The sequence below is a fragment of the Pteronotus mesoamericanus genome, unplaced genomic scaffold (genome assembly GCF_021234165.1).
Source record: "Pteronotus mesoamericanus isolate MK-2021 breed Mesoamerican mustached bat unplaced genomic scaffold, CSHL_Meso_final contig_20, whole genome shotgun sequence".
NCBI classification, from domain to species: Eukaryota; Metazoa; Chordata; class Mammalia; order Chiroptera; family Mormoopidae; genus Pteronotus; species Pteronotus mesoamericanus.
In genome coordinates this window covers 84,473,595-84,499,542 of record NW_026555085.1, presented here as the reverse complement: position 1 = coordinate 84,499,542, position 25,948 = coordinate 84,473,595, and the positions used below count along the sequence as shown (strand labels likewise).

Here is a 25,948-nt window from a genome sequence, read left to right as displayed (position 1 = left end):
TTGTCTACAACAGTGGCTCTTAACTCTGGTTCACATTAAAAACAGCTGGAGAGGTTTAAAAGGTGCCTGGGCCCTACACAGACTGATTATATTGGATTTTCTGGTGGAGGTGCAAGCTGAGTTAAGAGCCAGTAATTTGATCTGCACCCATAAAAGATAACCCAAAAACCTGTGGACTGCATTGGGTATAATTCTCTGGGGCTAGTAATTGAATACTTCACGTTTCCTTAGAATATATGACTGACTGTGGGGACCTAGAGAAGTGACTGACAATTTAGAAACAAAGTGAGGCTACAAGCCAGCTTCGAGTGAAAATTTTGCTGGGGGTTGTTCTCATTCAAATAATTACTATTGGAGCCTAATATAAATGACTGGCATGCTACTGCGGGATATTGTCAGTCATATTTGTCTTAGGACAAAAATATGTTTAATCCACAATTCTTGGCTAGAGTTTAATCTTTATTATTGTAAAATATAGAGTAAAAAGTCTTGGAAATAAGAATTTCTAGCACATGTATGGTATCCTTTTCTACTTAAATTCTCAAGGCCATTGATTTGTTTCTGTGATAATTACAGCAAAGATTTATGGAGTGCTTATCCCATTCCTAATATCTATGTTAATCTTCAATAGGTTAATTAACCTATTAAGTAGGTAATATTAATATCTTTGTTAGAAAGAATTTAAAAAATAGTCTTGGAGAGTTTAACCAAAAATTCTATATATCCCGTAAGTGTAAAATCTTGGATTTGAACCAGGGATATGTAACCCCAGAGTCCAAGCTCCTAAAAAGTACACTGTGCTCCCATCTCATTGCATGTGTTGTATTCTGCTTAGAGGTGTTCATGTTGAAAATTTGTGCATGTGTAACTGAACACTTTTGCCGGAGATCTAAAAGCCAGGATTTTTTTTTTTTTTAGGTCTTTTATTTTCTTCTTCCTCTTGGTTGAATTTGCTTTTGTCTGTAACTCATTATGGTATTTAATCTTCATCAGAACCTACTGTTATTCTCATCAGGTTTGGGAATTTTATTCTTCTTGTCATTGACCGACAAGAAACGTGTAGAGAGAAAGAAAGAGTGAGGAAGCAGGCACCACATGAAACTCCACACAGGCTCCAAACTCCAGAATCAGCTTAGTCTATTCTGTTCATATTCCCAAAGGCCAAAACAGTTGTTGATTCTAGTAGACACTAAATGAATATTTGTTAGTTGGAAGAATGGATAAAAAGAGGTACTGTAAAGGAAACCCCCTACCCCTTACTATGCATTCCTTCCTATGTGTCTCCTTTATTCCTCATACAGAGCACTTCACTTCTGACATTTCTGATCACCAAATGTGTAGAGATTTGATCCCCACAAGCAGTTCTCTGGGATACCAGCTGGGTGATCTACATTTCTAACAACATCTGTCTGGAAATAGGGTCAGATCCCACAGGTTAAGGGCTCTGCCCCGAGGCTTTCTTCCAGCACTTCAGATGCCAGCCGCAAGCCCAGGCATCTCACCTGTGCCTTTGGCCAGCCGGTTATACACTGGAGGTTCCAAATGCCCCTTCTGCCTTTGATCAATTTGCTAGAGCAGAACACAGAGCTCAGGGAAATACATTTACCAGTTTAATTAAGGAATATGATACAGGGTACAGATGAAAGCTAGACAAAGAGCATACACAAGCCAAGGTCTTAGAAGGGTCCCAAAGTTCAGAGACATCTGTCCCCATGGAGCTGGAGTGTGTTACCCTCCTGGTGTGGATGTGTTAGCCAGTCTGGAAACTCCCTGGATCCTGGTACTATTGGAGTTTAATGGAGGCTTTATCACATAGGTGTGATTAATTGTCATTTTTAGGCCCCTTCCCCATCTGTGTAAGACGAGAGGTGAGGCTGAAAAGCCCAAGCTCCTAATCATGGCTTGGTCTTTCTGGTGACCAGCCCCAGTCCGAGGCCCACCTGGAGTTTCTCGTTATAACAAAACAAGCTGCTGGGTCTCTTATCACTTAGGTGTGTACAGGGGTGTTCAGGAGCCCCCTGCCAGGGATGCGTGTCAAGAACAAGAGAAGCTTGTTCTTACCGCTTAGAAAATACAGGGGTTTGGGAGCTCCGTGCCGGGAACTAGGGGCTGACCAATATATATTTTCTATTATCTCATTGTTACACAGATAGGAGAAAGGTTCTGAGTTGTGGTAGGTATACTTCTCTTGTCACACCATAACCTGCTCCTCCCTTGGGCTGGCAGTGCATAGCGTGACCCATCAGCCCCTGTTCAGAGTACCTCCCTTAATTTCTGTCTGGACCCCATTAGCGTCCCCTCCGTATGGAGAGCACAGCTAGTGTTACAGAGGGCAATTCTGTTTCTGGCTGTAATTATTCTTCTTAGCTCTGAAATCTTTTTCTCCAGAAAAGAAAAAGAAAACAGCTGTACAAGAAGAGTTCCTGAAGACAATGTATGTCACAAAAAGAGGGGTGTTTTCGGTCACATACCTGTAAGCCACCTGTGCCTGGTCCACATTAGTATTTCACAGACTGTATTGGTGGGGGCTCGTGTGTATGATACTGAGGTGCTCAGGTAGAAGACTTGGTCACTGAGGCCAAATGTTATAGTGGCCAACACTGTATCAAACAGTCACTTCGGAACATAGAGACAGTATTCTAGAATATAGGTATTTTTGTTGTGTCCATTTAAATAATAATATTAACAGCAGTAAAACAATAAGAGGCAATATTTAATGAGTGCTCTGTGCTAAGTAAGCACTTTATAAGTATACCTCAACTCATCTTCACAGCAACTCATGAAATAGATAAGTATAGTCCCCATTTTATAATTAAGGGGTGAGCCTCAGAGAGGTGGAGGAGCTTAGCTACACAAATACTAACAATCTCGATCTGATATCTGAGTCGGCTTTCCTAAGATTTCTATGACCTTGTCTCACTTCACTGTTCCACTTCTATACTGTATCTGCTACTATTACTTGAAGTGAGGCATGAGGTCAGAAATTTGTTTTCTTTTTGAAAATCATATTTTTCACATTGACACTGATGGTTTGTTTATCACCTGACTTCCTTAACTCCTATTTTTTTTTTTGCTCTGAAATCACTTGGGAACACACTTGTGTATATATTAATGTTTTGTGTATTACGAGTGACCACATACCAACTTGCATCATAGGTTTTTTGAAATGGTGAACACCATTACTGAAGAGAAGGGGAGAGGCGTGGAGGAAGGAGACTGTGAAGGAGACTCCCTGGAGGTAATGACTTAGGTTTCCATGTTCATTTAACAAAGTTTCTCTGTGGCTGATTTTTGAAAATGAACTATTGAAAGCTTTCCTGAGAGAGAGAGAGAGGGTGTTGGGGGCAGGGGGCACGTATGAGTGTTGGTGAGGGTTTGGAGCTCACAGCCTGTAAACTTTCCTTTAGTGTAGCCATTGTAGACAGTTCTATGCAAGCACGGAGAACACTCACCCACCAAGACAAACAAGGAAGGAAATGCTCAAGCTCCTTCCTAGGAACATCCAGAGGGTTTTACTAGACCTGCTGACCTCACAAGACACAGCTTATACAGTAAAGCTCCAATTCATCAAAGTACTCCTAACACGCCCTTCTCAAGGAAGTGTGGGAATACTATTCTTTTATTATTAGAAAAATATTCTTACACTCTGTCCTTTGCATTCTATCAGAATAGTTTAAAATCTGTGATGTAGAATGGCTTCTGCAGTATTCCCAACAGACTGGGTAGTCTGTACAGTGAATTAAAACATACTCGTTTTAAGTATTTTGTTTAAGTATTTAAGTATTCGTTTACCATAATGCCATAACTCCTGATACTGTTGGTGTTTTTTGTCAGTGGTATTCTTTTAGCATAATGTTAATGAATGGACCCAGCGATGTTCTGGGCTGTGAAGGCTCTGAGACCGTTTTGGCCCTCGCTCTCGCTGAATGTTCCTTCATAGCCAGAGCACCTTTACAATACGGGTTATTAAGAACCTTAACTTATTTTTTGCATTAATTTATGATAATCCCATTATATCTTTGATCACATTTCTTAGATATTTTCAACTCTCTTGATTAAAATTATTTTTTCAGTATTCTAAATATTTGATTAAAATCAGTTAATTTCATTACCACAAACTGAACTCCACCTTTAGCCCATGAATAACGTAACTAAAAATAATTCCTTTGCTTCCCATTCCTTACAGTATAAACAAGAAAGATTACTTTGGTGATTAAGATTTCTGTGCTGAGTAATTATTTTTTGGTCTTTGCTTCAATTTGAGATGTAATTAAAATTGTTTAAATACAATTCCTGAAGGCTCAGGTACCTTGGCCTAAAACAAAATTAAAATGTTGGAAAGGTCAGACATTCTTTGATGTTTTTACCTTCACTTTAGAGTGGTGTCAGCATTCAGCAAACATTAGCTATTAATGTGGTCCTATAAACTACAGATTTGAAGTTAATGCTTAGAATCCTTGGTGTCTGGAAAGTTTTTATTCAAAATCCAAGTTAAGATTTGCTTTTCTTTCTGATTTGAATAGCATGCTTTCTTTTAAGTGGTGTAATTGTGGTGTAAGTGGGAGAAACTGTCTCCTTTGGGTAACGGTCAGACCTCCTTCTGATCATACCTGGCTCTGGTTCAATCCCCGTGCATGGGACAGGAGCCTTGAGCTCCGGTTCTAACTTTGCCAACAGCCAGCTTTATAACTTTGGACAAAATGTATACTCCTGCTGGGCTAAGATGATTTCATTCCTTAAATGAGAGTTGACCAAGAAGATCTTAAATGTCCCTTTCAAGCTCATGTATTATATAATTTTCAAGATTAGTACAAACTGTACAAGGTTTTTCGAATACAGCTCAATACCACTTTTGGAGGACTCTTCTATTTTTAAACAGAAAGAGAAACAACTTTTGATTCAAAGCCATTTGACTCAAGGCTGTATTTTGACATGGAAGGATTATGAACTCATATCTTAAATAATTTAATGTATTAATAAGTTTATGTTGAAATTACTGAACAGCTGATTACAGTTCACCAGAAGGGTCCTGACACTCACCAGCTGTGGTCCCTATTTTTGTTCTCCCAGCCTTCCATGTCTTCACTAAGAGCAGGGCACCTACCCAGTAACCCACGCCAGGCATCTCAGAGAAGCTGCTTCTCCAGCCTCTCTCACCCTCACAGCCAGTCTTTCCTCCAGCCTTTCATTTCATTCTCTGTGTCACTCCCCCATCTCCGGTTTTCATCCTCTCCCATGTGGCCTCTCTCCTCTGTCAATACACTGTCTCTGTCATCATCAGACAGGTCTCTCATGTGGATGTAATCCTGTGACTCCACTAATTATAACCCTTTGATGCTACTCTGTAGAAGATCTCCACACCATACCATGTTCTTAACTGTCTGGCTGTAAGGTAACCATTTCCTTTGCACCCAGAGGTCCAGCAAAGCCAAATTCCTTTCTGTTTTCCAGCCAGCCAAGCTTTTCCTGCCTCCGGGCTTAACGTGCAGACACCCAACTCCACATGCTTTTTCTGCTCTGTCCTACTTGATGACTGCATTCTAATTTTTTGAGATCCAACTCATATCATTGTTTTGAATCATTTTCAACGCTTTTCACTTTTGTCTGCTCTCATGACATTGTTGCCCACTCCTCTGTCCTAACTCTTCTTGCTGCATTGTGATTCGGTAGCCTGCACAGGACTGTTAACATGCCAAGGCTGAACTGTGGCCTTATTCCCCTTTCAATCACATAGTCTTGCATGGTGCCAGGCATCCAAGCAGAAGTAAGTCAAGAGGCTCAGAGGCTCGGAAACATTTGAAGCTGGGGGTGGGGGTAACAAAACCAGAATTGTTTAAACAATATCTGAAACTGAGCGGAGGGGGATATGGATTGGAGGGGATAGAGTGAATAATAGTAAAATGGCTTTTGAAAGTTGTTTAATCAGTGTTAAATCAATGAAAGAATGAATGCCATAATCAAGCTGTTATCAACATATTCTCTTTTCATCTCCTTTTATTTTCTTGAAAAAAAAATTACTGAGGTACTTTGGGTGGTCAATATAAAATATGTCATGTCTTCCTCTTCACTCCTCTCCCGAACACATACATATATTCTTCATCCATCCCTCCTTCTTTTTGCCCCTCCCTCCTTCTCTCCCTTTTCCCCAACAGCCTTCTTTACTTATATGCATTTTTACATGACTGTTTTATCACAAGTGGGCTTGTGATTGGCACAGGCTTGAGGCAGTCACAGCAGCTGGCCCTGTGCACCTGTTCATACAGTGTCCAGTGTGCATGAGGAGAAAGTTGACCCCTTGTGGGATGGAGTGGCGACAAGCAAGAGAAAAGGAAGACTTCCCTTTGACTCATGCATCTTCAGGAGGATGAAATACCATATCATTTCCTTTTCTGATGATTTGCCTCACAAACAGTGAATTATGGTTAGGAATTCATCTAAATCAATTTGGAGTCAGCAAGTAGCACTCTGGTGTGTTTTTCTTAGCATCCTCTTTCTATTTTTGTCCAGCTCTGAAGCTGAATACTCACAGTTACCACTCTGTCTGAGAAAGTATGTCACAAGGTATTGTGTGATATGGGTGTCAACTCATTACTCATTCTGTTGGGAGAAAAAAAAAAGTTTTTCCTCCACCAACTTAGGTTCAGTGACTGGGGCCTGAGAATTAACTGACAAAAAACCTTAACAAGAGAAAAGAGAAAGTTTCTTTAATTTATGGAAACATACAAAGAAGTGGTGCCTGAACAGCTAGAGTTTATCTTAAAAAGAAAAGCCCTCAGTAGGACTTCAAGGGCAAGCACATGGTGGGAAGCTAATGAGAAACAAGTGGAAGGTACAGAAGGTTTTGTAAAGGTTTTGTCTATGTAATTTTTCATCCAGGTGTGAGTGGTCCTAAACCCCCCGGAGAGGGGTTGTGGCAGCGGTAGTTTCAAGAGGCTTTGCTTAAGTCAACACAAGAAGTTCAGATAAGGTGTTTGTTTTTTTCTTCTGCAGCTGCTACTTATTGAGATGTTTTCATTCAGTTTAAAATAATCTTGATTTCACATTTGTGGGTCCAAGTGTATTTCATCAATTCACTCAACAAATATTAATTGGATACCTGCTATGTGGTAGGCACTGTTCTAGGTGCTGGCAATATAGCAGAGAACAACATGGAAAAAAAACCTTGCCCTCGTTGATCTTACATTCTAGTGAAAGATGAACAATAAACAACATTAATAAGTAAAATTTGTAGTATGTTTGATAATGATCAGTGTTAAGGAGAAAAATAAAGCAAGGAAGGAATTAGGAAGTCACATTGTAATGGAGTGTGCAATTTTAGACAAGGAAGCCAGGGAAGACTTCGTTGACAAGGTAATATTTGAGTAAAGATCTCAGGGAGGAGAGATCAAACTTGATATTTGTACCTGCAGCATTTTTAGCACTCTGTTGATATTATTAATGGTTATATTTTTCACATTTATATGTTAAGACAATACTGGAAATTAACAAAGCTACTACTTGGGTCTTTGAGGTGACTGCCCAGTTAATGTAACTAAGTACAGAGGGAAGTGCGTGGCTTCTTAGAAGGTTGTTTTACTGTTGGTCTCTTGACCACACAAGGACTAAGTGAGTCATCACTTTGTCATTTAGTCTTGTCAATATTGTCTTCCTACACTGATGTTCTTCCCAGCACCAGTTTAGACTGTTCTGTGCAGGCAACAATAGAGGGGTGTTTCTAGAAGTATTCCCATCGTTGCTTCAAAATGCAGCCGTTACCCATAGCAACGACCAGATTTGCTAGTCTATTGCCATAGAAATAGAATGTAAAATATATAAGCAGCGTAATACTATCTCTTATTTTTGAAAGCACTCCTTTCCCCTCCCCCCTTTTTTTCCATTTGTGTCATTGAACATCCCTGCCTTCCCTTGGCTCTTGGCCCAGCTCTGTCCTTAGGGCTAGGCCAGGCTCCTTATAGGAATAGAAACAAGAGATAAAAAGGAACCAAGCAGCAACTACCCATTGGAATGGTTTTCAGTCACATTCGTCTTACTCAGTCACTTTTGATTTTTACTGTGACCACTTCTAACAGGAGTCTATGTCTCATAAATAATCTTTTAAAAGAATAGTCCTTTTATCCTTTATGTTTCTGAGAGAGATGAAAACTTGAGCAGCTTCATCTAGGCTTATATATTCTTCACCATGAGATACTACGTAAGTATCTGTGGCAAAGTCCTTTCAACCAAAAATAAAGCAATACTGACTTTAAATGTCTTATTTGGGGACCTGATTGAAAAAAGGGTTCATATTAATTTTTCTAAAGCCTGATTAATTAACTAAGCAAATAATTACTGAGCATCTATTATAAGCCATATATTGCTAAGACTAGGGATAGAGCAATTAAAGATAAAGTCTTAGTTCTCAAGGAGCTCAGAGTCCAGACAGGGATGGGCAAGGGAAAGAAGAGTGATAAATGCATGAAAGAGTAAGTGCAGACAGCTTTAGAAACATATTGGACCAGAACCTAAACTGGATTTTGAAGTTCAAGTGGATGCTTCAGGGAAGCTTTCTGGAGCTTGTTTTTGAAGGATGAGGCAGAATCACCTAAGTAGAAAACACAGCATGTGTAAAGGCAGGAGGATCTTGGGAACCTCGCTGAGAGATTTTGGAGGAGGTTGATGAGAGAGGTTGGCCACAGAGGCAGCAGCAAGATCCTGAAGGATATTTACAATGTGTGAAGGAGTTTGGATTTGATCCTAAAAGTAGTGAGGAGCCAGTACAACAGAGACAGTTGCACAAACATCGAAGGCTCCCTTTGGAACTTTGGACTTCGGAAAGTTTACCGTCAACTTAATGGAAAATGAATTGGAGAACAGGGCAACAGAGAGGAGGGGAAAGGGAGGCCAGTTAAAATAAATAAGTCATCAGGATATAGTGTACAGCACAGGGAATATAGTCAATAATATCATAACACTGTGCACAGATGGTTACTAGGCATATGATAGTGATCACAATGTAAGGTACATAAATGTTAAATCACCATGTTGTATTACTATTAATAACAATATTGTATGCCAACTATACATTAATTAAAAACAAATTTTAGGCGTCTGTAGAATTAGTACAGAAGAAATGTGAGAAGGACCTGATCTGGGCCATAGCAGTAAGGATAAACCTGGCAGCATTTGGCAATCAGTTTGGTATGGGGAGCAAGGAAAAGGAAAGAATGGAATCCAAGATGGCCACTCGAGGTCGATCAGCTGTCTGCTTGAAAAAGCATATGGATGTCCCGTGGACATTGATGGTACACTGGAACAGCTTTACAGCACAGGCATTTGGAAACATTATAAGCTCTCATGCTATAACAATGTTTCCCTATAGCAGAAAGAACACAAAATGTGAAATCTTATGAGCTGGGTTTAAACCACATATTTTCACTGAAAAGATATTTCTGATCATTTGTAAATTGGAGCTAATTATAGGCCTTCCCTACCATATATGACACAAGCTTATTATGACCGTCAAATGAGGTAGGTTATTGAAAATTATTTTTTTCTTTTAAATTACAGAGCATTTTAATCGCATAAGGTGGTGGCGGCGCTAGCTTCAGGGTGCAGGTTTTCATTCCTGTGAGAGTACGCACCAGCAAGGACGAACAGCTTTGGTGCTGGTCCCCGCCCCAGCCCCCTGCATCCTGCTGGCCTGAGTCCGCGCTAGAGGATTTCCAGCATGTGTGGCACAGGATGACAGAAAATCCAGCCATAAGAATGGGTGTGGAGACCTGGGCTCCTTCAGGTGGCATTTTTGGCCTGTGCTTACTGCCTCTTTGCTGGAACCTAGTTTTATCTCCTAGTCTGTGGAAATTGCTCAATGAGCCTTGTTCTCAATTCTCTCACCTGAAAACATACCTGGCTGTCTGCCCTAGATTAGGATGATCTTTAGCCTTCCGTTAGCAGCCAGAGTAACAGTATTCTCTGATGTACCCCTGGGTACCTAGGAACCCAGGATTGCCGCTGGGGAAGGAGACAGCTCCCTTCTAGAGGCTGGCCTCTGTCCGCAGCCAGAGAGTGTCCACGGTAGGGAGGTCAGTGTTCACCCAGTCACGGCATGATGTTGGTCATAGTTTTCCACAAGACAGTACAGCCTCGTTGCCTTCTAGTAAGACTTGGAAACCTGTTAGAAACATATAAACTGGAGCTGGTAACAACATACCCCCACATCTTCTTCGTCCTCGATAGCAGTGGTGTCGTAAGTAGAGAATGTGTATGCCAGGGCGTCTGCAAAGTGATGTAATTACCTACTTCTGTAGGTAATTTGTTCCTTTTAATCTGCTTCCTTTTGAATTTCTTCTCATTGCTTTTCATATTTTGTAGTTTTCCTATAGTATATCTGATTGTATATTTTATTCTTGCTATTTAGGACTCAATTTCTGGAAGTTATATTTGATTCTGTCTCAAACCTGTCCATTTTTTAAAGTATCTTTTATCCTTTTGTTATTTTTTTATTTTTAATTTTATATTCTTATGTTAAATATACTTAATATACAGTTTTTTAATGTGACAAAGTTTTAGAGATTGATATTTGTCAAATCAGCTAACTCTTACTAATGGCTTATTTCTCACTTAGTGAATTATTTCCTAATATATTTAAAATATTTGGATTCAATTTCAGTGTTCCATCATTACTGAGAATCCTGCACAGCCTGAATTAAGGGTATCTCCCTTTGAAATGTTTTTGCTTTGTTTCTGCTAGAAATTCCAGGGATGTCCCACAGCTCAAGACCAGTGATGGGTATTATAAATGTCGGTTTGAACTCCAGCAGCATGAGGGACAGCCTATGGTTGAAAGTATTCAGAGGAGACTCATTTCTTTCCACTCAGAGTTTGGTCTGAGACAGACAAGCTTTCTTTTTGTTTCCTAGTACAATGGACTAACATTTTTCTAATATACATTTTCAGCAAATTAAAGTTTTTCAAGGACCCTGGTTTTGTGTGCCCTAGCTCTTCGCCTAGTGTAGGCACTAGGCCTCATTTCTTATCCCCTCATGGGCAGTAAAACTAATGTCCCAGATAAGGGCGGCGGACAGTGGCCCAAAGGCCAAATCCAATGTGCCACTTCTTGGTAAATGAAGTTTTATTGTAGCACAATTGTGCCCATTTGTTTATATATCGACTGGGCTGTTTCCACGCTAACATGGCAGAATTGAGTAGTTTCCACAGATTATGTGGCCCACAAATCCAAAAATACTGAGTATCTGGTCCTTTACAGAAATGTTGCCCAACCCCTGCCCTAGATTAATGAGACCGAAAGCCCTACCCCATTTCCATACCATAGGCTACAGGGACATCAGTTCTTAGAAGAACCTGGTGATTTTTCCATTTCCTTTTTAGTTCCTAGCAGCCTTGTTTATTTTTTTGTAATCCTGGCAGGCATTTAAAAATATATATATTTTATTTTATCTAGATTTTTATAGCAGGAATATTTTCAGGTACTTAGTCTACTGTATTACCAAAACCAGAAACCCCCTTCTACTATCTTTGGACAATAATATATTATTCATTCCATATTTCTTTGAGTTGACACATTTAATCATTTAAAATTTTTCTTTGTTTTCTAGTGCAATTCTTTAAGGCCATGAGTATTTTCACCTACATACTTCTATATCTATGGGTGTTTGATATGTAATGCTCTCCCTGTCATTCTTTTTAACTATTATGTAATTCCCACAATTGTTTCATTGATCAATTCATGGATTATTTTAAAATGCAGTAGTCAGTTTTCAAACGTATTTGTTGGCTATGTTATTTTTAATATCCTGTGGTCAAAGATCATGTTCTTTTATAATATCAGTTCTTTGGAACTTGTTGAAATTTTCATTGTGGCCGAATATGTAAACAGTTATTATATGCTTTTCATATATGTGTGAAAGGAATTTATGTCTGAGTCCAGGGCTCTCTGTGTATATGTCAGATTTGTTAATTGTGCTATTAGGGGCTCTATATTAAATTTGTCATCTGGATATATCAGTTTCTTAAATAGTTCTATTAAAACCTATCATGATTTAGATTTGACTCTTTTTTTCTAATTTAAAAAAAAATTTTTAAGTCATGTTTATTCTATTGCAGTTGTGTCAATTTTACCCCCTTTACCCTCCTCCACCCGTCCCACTCCCCCAACCCACCCCCCAACTCCCACAATCACTTCCCTTTCTTTTGTAATTTTACCAGCTCTGCTTGATATATTTTAAGTCTGTGATGTGAGTGTAAAAATCCATGATCATTGTCTTCTTTGGGGTTATTTGTCAGTATTAATGTTAGATTTATTGACCTATAAATGTTAGAAATCAATATTTTTTATAGGCCAAGTCAAACTCTTCCATGTGTTGAATATAGCGGTGGGCTGCCAGTTTTATGCTCCAGCAAAATGTAGCCAGTAGAAAGAGCTCGTTCTTGTGATCTCTTCTACTAGCCTGTTGGTTTTATACTGGATTTCTAGAGACATGGCTGGATCATTTGACGGCCCTGCATCCTGTAGTTCTAGTCTGAGACAAATGTTATGCCTTTCTGGATGATACCTCCAGGACTGGGGAGGTCTCTACCAGATGCCCTCTAAATTCCTTTCATTTTGATCCAGTTTTCCATATTTGACTGACATGCTTGACAGGAGTACAGAACTGTAGATACTTCCTTTTTACATAAAAGATGATGCTCCCTCTCTACTTTTTATTTTTAAAATGTGTTTTAGTCTGGGGGAATTGGGGCGATGTAAAAATAATCTTTACCTTATCATTGTCAGGTAGTGAGACTTCAAATTTTTCTTCTTAGCCAACACCTTCCAGTGGTTTTATTCTCCTTGTAGAGTGTGAAATACTTGAATAGCACTGGAAGCTGAAAAATAAAAGACAGATTAATTAGATGTGTTAGCTAGATAGATATTGATGCTAATTATATGTATATCTAGAATCAATGAAAAGTAGGATTTAGTGTGTAAAAGAATCCAAGTGGGCCTTTGAAAAAAAACCTCTTTTCCAAATTTAAATACATAGTCTGCACTGTATTTGTAACAGTTATGAAAACAGCACACTATCTGATTTATGTTGAAAGTGTCTTTTTCTTTTCTTTTGGTCTTTGAAGCTGCTTTTTAGAATATCATCTTACTGTTTCCCTTGTTAAAGCCATCTGCTAAAATAAGGAAAAATGCTCTTGGAAAAAGTTGATGTTCCAAATGTAGAATGCAACTAATGTTTTGATCTTCTCTCCCCATTTTTCCTTTTGTAGTATGACTATGAATATGATGAAAATGGCGACAGAGTCATTTTAGGAAAAGGCACTTACGGGATAGTCTATGCAGGTCGAGACCTGAGCAACCAGGTCAGAATCGCTATTAAGGAAATCCCAGAGAGAGATAGCAGGTATAGTAATTGTGATTAATAAAAAGGTGGGTTTTAAGGTGTTTTGGGTTGTCTTTAGTCTTTTTGAAAATATGCTGATGATATTCTAAATAATGAAACTGTCTGAAAATTCTGTTGTTTTAATTAGCTCCCTGTGAGGTGTAGCTGCTGCATCATTCGTTGATTCAATTACAAAACTCAGGTAGGAAAGGACAGCATCTCTGAGGTAACAGGGTCAGGACTCTCTCCTGAAGAGTAAAAGAGAGCATGGCCCTGTGTATGTTGGGCCCAGGCTATGTCGGATAGCAGTTGGCTTATCACATGGCTAGATGGGGAATCAGCACTATCTGAAACGGATTGAATCAGAGGTTCTAGTTTCCAGTCCAGCACATAGAGAGATTGGAAGTCATCACTCTATCCGGACAACAAATAGAAAGCTAAACACACTGAGAAATAACAGCTCTTCTTAGATCCATCAGAGAAGTAAGGTCGCAGGACAAGCCACTGCCCCCAAATAGGAGAGACATCGTAGGGGAGTCCCATACTTTTTTGAGTTTTTGCTTCCAGGAGTCCTACCTGCTCCTCCGTGAATATAGGAGAAAAATCCCCTCATACTTCTGAGGGGAGGGCGGTGGGTGGGGGGAGGAGCCATTTTGAAATATGCCAGAGCATTCTGTTCTTAACAAGGCCTGCCCTCAGGAAAAACTGTTTTTACCAGGGCCTAACATCTTGGAGTGTTATCAGAACCTAACCAACTTGGGAGAAGGGAAGCACCCAATGCAGCCCTTCCTGTCCGTCCTGCCCCACCTGAGGGGGTTAAGGGGTGGCCTGAGAAGTGCGGGTGAAACTCACAGCCCAGTGGCACAGGCTCGCTAACAGCCTGAGCCCTAATCACAGGGCCGTAGAACGCTTTCCCTCCTGGAGCTCCCTCCCGTTCCTATTGCACCATATCTGGCTTTCAACAAAAATTACAAAGCATACTGAAAGGCGAAAGGCACAGTTTGAGCAGACCGAGCGAGGATCAGAACGAGTCTCAGGTATGGCCAGAATGTTGGAATAATCACATCAGGAATTTAAACCAGTGGTGATGAGCATGCTAAGGGCTCTCCTGGATAAAGTGGGCAGCATGTAAGAACAGATGGCAATGTTAGCAGGGAGCTGGCAATCCTGAGAAAGAACCAAATAGACATGCCAGCAATCAAAAACCTGTAATAAGTAAAGAACGCTTTTGATGGGCTGGATGCCTGGTTCAGTCGCTGCCTGAGGCTATGTCAATAGAATCTTGCAAAACTGAAAGAAAGAACAGGATATCCAAGAACTGTGGGACAGCTACAAGAGGTGTAACATATGTCTACTGGGAATACCAGAAGGAAAAGAGAGAAAAAAAGAAGAAATATTTGAAGAAATGGTATGAACCACGCATAGTAGGGACTTCTTGGAAAGAAGACAGCCATGCTGGGGAGAGACAGCTCTGGTAACAGGATTTTCTGTTGCTTCCAGCTCTAATGTTTTGTCCTGTCACTTGCTTCTCCAGCCAATAATTCTCCTTCTCCTGATCTCATGATTTCTGCTACCTCGTGGCTTCTATTATGTCTTCTCTCTATAAGATACTGCTCCTACAGTCAACTGTATACATTTCCTATGTGTTGTGCATACAAACTCTGAAAGAGGATTGGATTGAATCTATTGTTGCTATAGTTCTTACTTGGCCAAACTTCAATGCCAGGCCATCACAGACTTACTTAGGCTGCCCTCGAGTCCACTACTTTCCTGTGTTGTGGTGTGGGGTCACATGTCCCGTTTTCTTCAGAAAGGACACTCTCCTAAGCTTCCTGGGTCATCTGTCTGCCCAGCCTCTCCACCTGTTAAGTCTGAAAGGCTCATGGAGGCTAACAAGGTCAAAATTGAACCATGGGTTTTTACCTCCGTATTACTCTACCTAAAGTAGTCCCATCTCAGTTAAGGTTGCCCCATCTATCCAGCTGTTCAGGCAAAAACCTAGGATTTGTTTGGATTCCTCTTCCTCTCACTCACATCTGCTTCATCAGCCAGTTGTACTGTTGTCTCAGTCTCTGCAGGATACTCTGATTTTTTCCGTTCCCATCATAACTCTAGTCTAAGCCTTTAGGTCTCACCAGGGCTCCCTACTGCATATACCTCCTAACTAGCCTCTGCTTTCACTCTTTCCACCCCAACTCCATCCCCTTTCAGAGAAGCCACAGAGATCTTTCTGAAGTTGAAGTCACATCTTGTCACTACTGCTTCAAACCCTTCCGTGGATTTTTATTGGAACCAGCATAAAACCCAGAACCCTCAGCATAGACGTCTGCTTTGCACCGTGGCCTGCCTACCTCCACTGCAGCCACGTTGACCCCCGTCGTAAGGCACACCGAGGTTCATTCCCCAAGCTCAGTGGCAGGATTGCCCCATTTTCATCCTTTCGTTCTCAGTTCACAGTTCAAGCCATTCGAGAGGCCTTCTCTGACTACCCCCAGCTGAAAAAGACACTCCCATGCCAGCAGTGTCCCAGGTCCCGGCTGTCTTTCTGCCTCTCTGTCTGTAGTCTGACGTTCACAGGTGGCCACCCGCCCTCCAGCTTCCAGATCTGCATTCCAGGCCAGAAGAAGAAAAAGGAAGACACACTTCTCTAAAAATGTCCAGCATACTTTTACTTCTGTTTTGTTAGCCAAAAGTAACCACTCCTAACTACAAGGGAGGCTTAGGAACTCAACAGCTTTTTAGATGACCATTTATTTCTCCAAATAAAATCGTAGAAAGAGGAAGAGCAGATACTTGCTAGGCACACAGCTCTTGCTGTCTGCCATAGGTATGGTTTCATGTTTTCTATGTTATTGTTGTAGAGTTTCCTCTTGGTTAATTCATGAGACATATTCATAAATTCTTAGGAAACGGTGATAGAAATTATTCATTAAATACCTAGAGTAATACATATAAATTTGTCATATTAAAATTTTTGTTAATTATTCCTATAGGTTTTTACATAGTATATACATAGAGTAGATTTTTGAAACAAGAGAAAACCTAAAGGGGTGTCACTCTGAAATTGCTGCAGCAGACGCACTTATCTTTAGCAACATCCCTCCCCTGCCACCACTGGATGAACATAAGTAGGTTCTGTGGTGTGGGGTCACATGGCCTGTTTCTGTGTCTCACATGAAATACTTCCATTTTATAATTTGATAAAACAGCATATACCAAGTACATCATTTTGAAGTCTGGTTTAAAGCTGGTCTTTCAGTGTAGAGTGTTAGGACTGAATTTTTAAAAGCCCAGTATAATAGAACTGGCAGACAGTAATGTGAGGATTTCAAGGCAAAGAGCTCAAGGAAAATGGGCTTGGAAGAAAGCCACTTTTGAAATCATCTTTATAACTATTCAACTGTGACTATGCACACAGGGCACACCAACAGCAACAAAGGTCGTGTTATATTACAATGCATTTGGCATAATGTGGGTTGTTCAAAAATATATGCATGATAGGCCATTCTCTTCAACAGCTGCCTCAGGGCACCTTCTTGTTACCTATAAAAGAAGATCGCAATCAAGTCTGTCATGTTATTGTAAGGTACAACACACAAGGGTATTTCCATCTAGGTGATCTGGAGAGGATGCGGACTTTAAACGATAGCAGTTAGGATAATTACTAAGGTAGTAGGATGAGTGTGAATAATGCATGATCCAGCATACACTAAACATTGCCATCTGTAAAGAAGGATCATAGCAACAAAAAGCCTCTTCTGTGTTTCCTGCACACTCTGAAAACACTGTGTTAGAGAATCAAAGTGGAATTAGATGAAGGTGTAGTGAGTACAATGTCATAATCCCAACTAGTTGTTAATCTCAGGTTGATTTCTGCTCCTTACATTCTACACACCCCTGAGCTATTTATTTAGATAACTTATTCTCCGCCCAGCTATGTATTAGAGCTAACTAGGGAGCTTTTAAAAACAATGACACTCAGGCCCCAGCCCAAAAACTCTGGGATGGGCCTGTGATATTTTTTAAAAGGCTGCCAAGAGATGCAAATGTCCATCCGTTGTGGGAACGAACCCCTGGTTTGGATGGTTGTATTACGAATTTGATTCAGAGTATGTGCTCTGGAGATGGAATAGATGAGTAACTTTTCAAAGCAGAATATATATAAACATCACTCATGATATCATTCCTTCTTTCCATTGTTACAGCTAATTGAGAAGAAATAGGATTTTGATATAATTCCCATAGATAAGCATAGTTTATTGACTTGAACAAATTATAATTTCATGCTCATGCAGTGCTTAGCACTTACACTGTCACTTATATTTAGTGAGAATTGCTGGGTGTTACTAATCATTTCCATACTGGAGAGGAGTTCTTAGCTAGGATGAATCCTGATTATTATTGTAACTTTTGAGTTAGTCTGTGGTTGCATAATGTGGAAGTTGCGGGGAGGCACATGTGTACTTCTCTAGGATTTTACATTTAAACAGTCAATTGATTTTCAGTAGAGGGTCAGGAGGAGGGAACCCTTTGGTTCATCACAAACCAAGCGAGTCACTTGATTAAGGTTATTTGGTCATCTTTATTTCCTAAATCTGTACAGTAAGGTCCAATATTTGCCACTAGTTTATCTCATGCATATTAAGAGCAATCTTATCAAATAATGTTAATTAAAGTGTTTAAACCCCATGGGAAAAATAACTTGCAGATGTCTTCATAGTTGAGAGTCATTACTGAAGTATCGTTTTGGTAACGGTCTACACTGGTATTTCTCGTGTTATCTCATTCAAGCAGTTATCAAAATGATAATGTCCTTAATTGATCTGTCTAAAGGTTCAGTTTAATTGCTGCCTTCATAGTTCCTAGAGCTATTCTAAAAGAAGATAAAATGTGTAAAAGTCAATTTTTGTTGGCAATTTTCTGAGTAAATCACAATTTATAAAAGTTTGTTTAAATTAAACAAATTCGGATTTTTGTAATTTGATATTGCTTTAGTTTATAGTTTATCTTGGAAAGGTTCATGAAAATAGTATTATTCAATACTAATCAATTCTGGTATTTTTTTTTGACATTCAAAAAATCCATTCTGCTTATATGGATTTGCCATTGTAATATCTGAGCATTTCTTGCACGTAGGACTGAAGTGAGTTATGAGGCATCAGATTTATACTTCATATGTCTTGGCAGCTAGTGCCTTTCATACCTGTACCCTTCATTTTACAGCAGAAAAAAGTTAGGTAATAGTTTTAATACTCTCTTTATCATTGCTGACATCCTACCATAGTTAGTTATACAATAACTAAATTAGAGCCACAGTGGGTTCAAGACCATTGAGAGTCTGCAAATTTTATAGTACCTAAAATAGTCAACAAAAGTGTTCTTCTGTCTGTTCCAGACACATGAAATACTTCCATTTTATAATTTGATAAAACAACATATACCAAGTACATGATTTTGAAGTCTGGTTTAAAGCTTGTCTTTCAGTGTAGAGTCTTAGGACTGAATTTTTAAAAGCCCAATATAATAGAATTGGCAGACAGTAATGTGAGGATTTCAAGGCAAAGGGCTCAAGGAAAATTGAGATATAAATGGTTTTATGCTTTTCGCTGAAGAGTTGATAAGCCTTTCACTAAGTTCTGGAATGAACATTAAAGTTACTTACAGTTTTTTATCTTCCTGGGCAAGAGTCCCCTGAAATAGTAAAGTCATGTGATGAGGCCAATGGAATGAAGGTCAAAGAGGCCATAATAAAGTTATGTTATGAGGCCCAAGGTATGTAAATGTGGACAGTGAGCTATGTGGATGATTTCAGTTTTCCTGGATTCAAATATTAACTCTGTCACGTACAAGCTTTAAGGTCTTAGGCAAGTTAGTCATTCTCTGTGAATCAGTTTCCTCATCTGTAAAATGGTCATTTAATAGTACATTCTCATGGGGCGGTTGTGAGAAATGAGTTAATATATACAAAAGGCTTAGAATAGTGCCTGGCACAGTTCCCCTCAGGCCCTACCATGGCTCCAAATATATATATGCATATTTAGCTGATGTTTTCATTTTATATTGTGTAAATCTGTACACTAAAGTCTGGCTACATAATTAGCTAATTGACACTTGCATGTCTGTTAGATACTCCCAGCCTCTGCATGAAGAAATAGCGTTGCATAAACACCTGAAGCACAAGAATATTGTCCAGTATCTGGGTTCTATCAGTGAGAATGGTTTCATTAAGATTTTCATGGAGCAGGTTCCAGGAGGTAAGAGATATTTTTCTTTCTTTAAAAACTATAAATTTTTAGGACCTTGAAGAGAAGTAAAATTGAATGGGATTTACAAGTTTACAGGTCTTAATTTGTCTAAGTTAAAAGAAAACTTAGCCATCTGACATTACCTTGCAGTTGATTAGAAGACAATAAATAAATATCTGAACCATTTTGGTATCAGGCACTGTGACTTGGATTAAGATTAGCAAATGCATGGCTTTTTACTACTTACTGTTTGATGATGAACATCTTCAGAGCAGGGATACTTCCCTGTTGATATTTTTTTAAAGTTTTTAAAAGAATGAGTTTTATTTTTTATTTATTTTTTCTGCTACCATGTATCTCCCTTATACCCTCCCTGCTGCAGCCACAACACTTGTCCATGAGTCCTCTTTGCTCAGTCCCTCCACCCCCTAACCAGCCCCACTAGCTGTCATCTGCTCTTTATCTATGAGTCTATCTCTGTTTTGCTTGTTAGTTGAGTTTGTTCATTAGATTCCACATATAAGTGAAATCATATGGTATTTGTCTTTCTCTGACTGACTTGTTTCACTAAGCATAATGTTCTCCAGGTCCACCCATGTTGTCTCAAAGGGTAAAGTTTTCATCTTTTTTATGGTCGAGCAGTATTCCATTGTGTAAATGTCCCATAGTTGTTTTATCTACTCATCTACTGATGGACGCTTGGGCCGCTTCCATAGCTTGGCCTATTGTAAATAACACTGCAATGAACATGGGGTCCTTATGCTCTTTCAAATTGGTGTGTTGGGTTTCTTTGGATATATGCCTATTTATATTTGAGCCCAAGTATCTAGTACAGTTCCTGGGTTACTGTAAATAATAAATGTTAGATTAAATTAGTATTACATTATTAATACACTTTAAAGAACTTATTTGGGTTAGATTTTATTTGCTGTTTTTGTGTATTCTACAGGGAGTCTTTCCGCTCTCCTTCGTTCCAAATGGGGCCCACTGAAAGACAATGAGCAAACTATTGCATTTTATACAAAGCAAATACTTGAAGGATTAAAATACCTCCACGACAATCAGATAGTTCACCGAGACATAAAGGTAGGATGGACTAGGATTTTTTTTGTTTTGGTGAGTTCCGTTGGTGGGTAATGGTTGTATTAGCAAAAGCCATATTGTGTTACAGTATTAACTTAGAATGATGAATAAATAAATCTTAGAAATACAAGATTTCACTCTGCCCTGAATCAGTTATTGATTTTCATATCTTACCTACTTAAAGAATAAAGTTCTTAACCACATTCAACCAACAAAGACTGAGCTCTCGCTACATCCCTGGCGCTGTTCTGCGTGAGAGCCGCTGCAGCAGGACAGGGTTAAACAGGAGGCCGTCCCTGTGCCTGGGCACATAGAGGCTGGTTAATCTTTTTATACTTGCTCATAGGAGCTGCTCAATAAATATTTATTGAATCAATGAATAAATGATTAGAAGGAAAAAAATCTTCTCACTGTGATTTTTTTCATGGACCGAACTAAAATTAGATAAGTTAATAGAATCTCTTTAAGAAAAGAATATTCAGGACTAGTCAATTTTTGACAAAGGCTGGACTATGGAAAAGTAAGTTAATATTACTGCCCTAAAATCAACCCAAATGACTGTTTATTTGTGATATCTGTAAATATTCCAGAAAAAGAAGTAAAACAACATAGAAAAGAAAGTGACTGGGCAATTATGAATATCATAATTGAATTTATTATACATGTACCAGGTACAGATAACCCCTGCTATCGGTAAAATATAGCAAATTCTAACTAGGAACTATGTTTGACCTTGTGACCCAAGTAGCAGATTGTGAACAGCTGATAAAATATAAACAAAAATGGTGTCAAGAATTCACTATTGAAATTAACTGTTAATGAAGAGTACAGAATGTATCCTTGTTTGCTAAGGACACTTTCTCTTATTGGACTTGCGAGCCAACAATAAACAGTATTGGAAGAAAGATAACATTGTTGATTAAAGTCCTCTGTTCTCTAGGGTGACAATGTGTTGATTAATACCTATAGTGGTGTTCTCAAGATCTCAGACTTCGGGACATCAAAGAGGCTTGCTGGCATAAACCCAAGTACTGAAACTTTTACTGGTATGTTTTTGCAATGATAACAGCTTTTATGTATTAGAGAAATAACTGCTGTGTTTGAGCATAATGTGAGAGACAAATGTAGTCATTCTCGCAAACATTAATGTTGATACTCTTGATGATTACTGAAAAATGTTATGCGGAATTTGACCTGGCCCTTTTCTCATCTCGTATTTACGTGACTTGTTTAGTCTCCGTGCTTTATACTACAGACTTTTTTTTAAAACTCTCCATTTGTCATTTGCTCTTCTTTTCATGTCATTACTTCTCGTTGGCCTACAAATCACTATAACCCTGACAAGACTTTTAAAAATTTATTTAGCCTAACCTCTCCGATTCTTACTCATACCTTAATCACTTCCTATGTGGACTGAATTCCTTCATTCCGGCTCTGTTTACTCCCTGTGGTGTTTTCCCCTACTCACAACATAAATAACTGCAGGATTTCAGTCCGGAAAGAGGAAGTGACTCACCAACTCAGAAGTGGGTGGGGTAAGAGCTCTCCTCCAAAGTTGGGCAATGCAGCCACTTAGTTGCCTCTAGAGTAGAATCCTGGGAGGGTGGAGACAAAGTGACTTGCAAAAAGGTAACAGTAGCCAGGCGGAAACTGAGGCTCAGAGAGATCAATGGCTGCCCAGCAGTTAAGGGGAGGGGACCTGGAACTTCAGCCTGCTCTGAATGCCAAGTTCTCATCACTTCATTTTGCTATTTCTCATGAAGGATTAAGTTCTGAGTATTATTATGAGAGAGGGAGATTTAGGAAAAGAGAAGATAATGAATAGCCTTTGGTCTAATACAAAGCAAAATGGCCAAATGTTCCCATTTCTGAGTTCTGTGAGGTAGGTGATAGTACCTCCATTTTGCAGATGAGGAAATTGAGAGAACAGGAATCACAGCTGCAAGTCACATCAGTTTATAAATGATAGAGCTCAGTACTGTTTTCAGTTTGTTTTTCTTAAATATACCCGTTGCTCTCTGCTTTGACCTTCTTACTCCAGTCAGCCTTTCTCTCCACCTTGCTGAGGTATCTGTTCTGGAAGCCTGGGAGGAAGAGCGGAGAGAGAAATTCCCTAAGTTTTCTCAGAACATTCTGTTAGCAACAGCTCTGGCCTAGTTCAGAGTAACGAATTAGACACATTTAGAATGTATTTTTTTAACAAAATTAATTGCAACTTATCAGTAACTTTAAATGTTTTTACAGTTTAGCAAGAGACATTGCAGACGTGTCCGAGACTCAGTAACTTCTTCTTTTTTTTTTTTTAATATTTTATTTATTTATTTTTAAAGAGAGGGAGAAAGAGAGGGAGAGAATACCGATGTGCGAGAGAAACATCAATCAGTTGCCTCTTGCACTCACCCCCAACAAGGGACCTGGCTCACAACCCAGGCATGTGCCCTGACCAGGAATTGAACCTGCAACCTTTCGGTTTGCAGAACAACGCCCAACCTACTGAGCCACACCAGTCAGGGCTTGGTAACTTCTGAGAGGAAAATTCCTACTTTCAGCACGTACTTGGTCAAGATGTTAATTTATTATCTTCTGCTAATCTTGAAAAGATTTTTTTTGTTACTTCTTGAAGGAGTTGTCATAAAGCATTCACCCCAGAACCCTCTGCCTGTACTTCTCTCAGTGGCCTCACGTGAGAGGGACATGGGTGACGAACGTGGGGAGTCTGTCTCCAGCGCTGGTCATGAGGGCTTCGGGCGTACAGCCCTTGCTCTGCTGCCATAGGCCTCACAGCACTAACTCAGAGCCAGCCACGTCAGGGGGCTTCGTTGACCTCTGAAGAAATGCGATGAAAGATATTGATGTGTTTCACTTCTCCGTGATGTGATGAGAGGGAAGGCAGCAGTGACCACCATTTATGGAGTGCTTGCTGCATACCCAGCTGTGTTAAGTGCTTTACATAGATTATTTTATTGAGGTCCATACCTAATCCTTAGGTGTCATTATCCCAGCTTGTGGTGAGAGAATGAAGGTTCAAAGAAGTTAAATACCTCACCCAAGGTCACACAAAGCTAAGTAACTAATAGAACTACGATTCAAACTAGACTTAACTGGCCAAGTGGAATTAATTAACTTCCCCCAGAGCTGTTCCACCCACACTTTTCCTCGTCTCAGAGGATGGCCCCTCCAGACTTGGAATTATCCATGGCGTCTCTTTTCACACTCCCGCCCAGTCCATCAGGGAAACCTGATGGCTCTACCTTCCCAGTGTGTCCAAAACTGGAACGGTTCCTCACTGCCTCCACTGCTACCACCCTCATTTCTCACTCTCATTACCTCAGTGGCCTCTTCTCCCTGCTTCCTCTCTTTTGCCCGCTACTCTCTATTCTCAACCACAGCCAGACTGATCCTTTAAAACATAACTCAAGCCCTGTCACCAGAGACCTCAGTGGCTTTGCACTTCTTCAGAGCAAACAAAACACCCAAGTCCTTACAGTGGTAGACTTCAAAGTCTCTGACAAAGCTCTGACAGAGGTCTTACAAAGCTCTGACTTCATTCGGAGTCTGTTACCTTTTAGACCTCATTTCCTACTCTTCCCCCTTTGCTCATTCATAGGCCTTCCTACATTTTCTTCATCGTGCCACGGGACCTTTGCACTTGCTTTTGTTTCTGCTAGTAACACTCTTCTCCCAGTTATCTGCAGGTCTGAGTCCCTCTCCTCCTTCAAGTCTTAACTCAGACGGCATCTTGGCGGGGCCTGCCCTATGTCCATGGCAGCCCTCCCTAGGCACTCCTGCTACCCTTTTCTTGCTCTTCTTTTTTTTTTGTCATAACACACAATTTTCTAAAATAATATATAATGTACTAATTTATTATGCTGTAGTTTGTCTATCTATCTCCCACTGCAAAAGCGTCAGCTGCACAAGCCCAGGGATCTCTGTTTACAGCTTTATTCTAAATGCCTGGAACAGTGCATGGCCCATAGTATGCCCTCACTATAGAACAGCCAAGTGAATAAATTAATGAATGGACAAAGAGTGATGTCAGAATTTAAGGTTTTAGCTACTAAGCTAGTAGTAACTTCCCCAGATTGGCTTGCAGCTCTTCATATAAAATATGAGGTGTCATGCGTTTGTGGAATAAAGAGAGCAGATAGGAACATATGACTAAACCTGTTCTTATTGACACTTGCCCAGTGGGGGATAATTAAACACAAGTGGCAGATAGTGCTCTTTGAAATATTATCTAATGAATAAAAACGTTGCATAATTTATTGTTAGGATGTTACTATTGAATTGTCTGATTTTTTTCAATTCACTATATTGTTGGTCAGTTGTGATTTCTACTCAGATATTAGAACAACTCAGATTCTCTCATTAATTCTATTTTAGACAGAGAGACAACAAAAAGGAGCAGTGGGCTCCAACATTTATTTTCTTAAGACCATTTCGTTTTAGTTACATCATAAAAACTGATCATGTTGGGAGAAGTTGTAAATGAAGACAAATCACAGTAGTTTTCTACCAAGGGTAGGTGGTTCAAGGAGTGTGGTACCTTATCCTTAGCCAGGTGAAATGCTTCCATCAGAAAATTTTGTCAATTTCAGCTGAAAGCAGACATGTGCAGTTGTATATGAACATGAACATGGTGAGCTACTGCCATGTAATGATGAGGCCTGGAGGATAAACCTGCCAAGAGAGCAGTATTTGACAAAATCAATATACTTTTATTTATTTTTATGGCAACAGCCAGTTTCTAGCTCATGACAGTGGGTTTCACAGGAACAACTTACAGGAATTTTGCGTATCAGCTTTCACCTACAAATCATGCACAGGCATTCATAAAAGGTGTCGTCTGTATTTATTGAAATGTCTGTCACTGGTTATGAATCAGCAAATACTGACGTGGCTCTTTTGGCAAAAGCCTCAGGATTTGAAATAATTCAAGATGGCATCTTGGATGAGTTCCTGTTTGCTGATTATATCATTTGTATGAGTATATCAGAAACAGGGGATGTGACAATAATGTGTTTCTGTTTGCACTCCGTTCTCATCGCTAGACTTTGGGGAATCACTGCAGCAGGTGTTAGAAATGCAAATCCAGCCTCTCATCTGAGCCAACGATACAACTGCAGTTGAGTGTTTATCTGAGATATACCAGACCCGAACTAGAACCGCAGGATCTTGGCTCCCCAGTTAATTCTATTCTAATCATACTACATTCTTCAACTCTGATTCCACGCAACCTTTTAAATCTCTCCT

General features: G+C 39.6%; 1 protein-coding gene across 1 annotated transcript in view; it reads left to right on the top strand.

The window, feature by feature from the left end:
- The window catches only part of MAP3K5 (mitogen-activated protein kinase kinase kinase 5), a 169,883-nt gene that overhangs the window by 111,991 nt on the left and 31,944 nt on the right, over window positions 1–25,948 (top strand). The window contains exons 14-18 of the mRNA XM_054570020.1: window positions 3,157–3,238; window positions 13,255–13,388; window positions 19,494–19,621; window positions 20,562–20,698; window positions 21,636–21,741. Of these exons, the coding sequence (XP_054425995.1) occupies window positions 3,157–3,238; window positions 13,255–13,388; window positions 19,494–19,621; window positions 20,562–20,698; window positions 21,636–21,741 (587 nt within the window). The remainder of the gene's footprint in view (window positions 1–3,156; window positions 3,239–13,254; window positions 13,389–19,493; window positions 19,622–20,561; window positions 20,699–21,635; window positions 21,742–25,948) is intronic.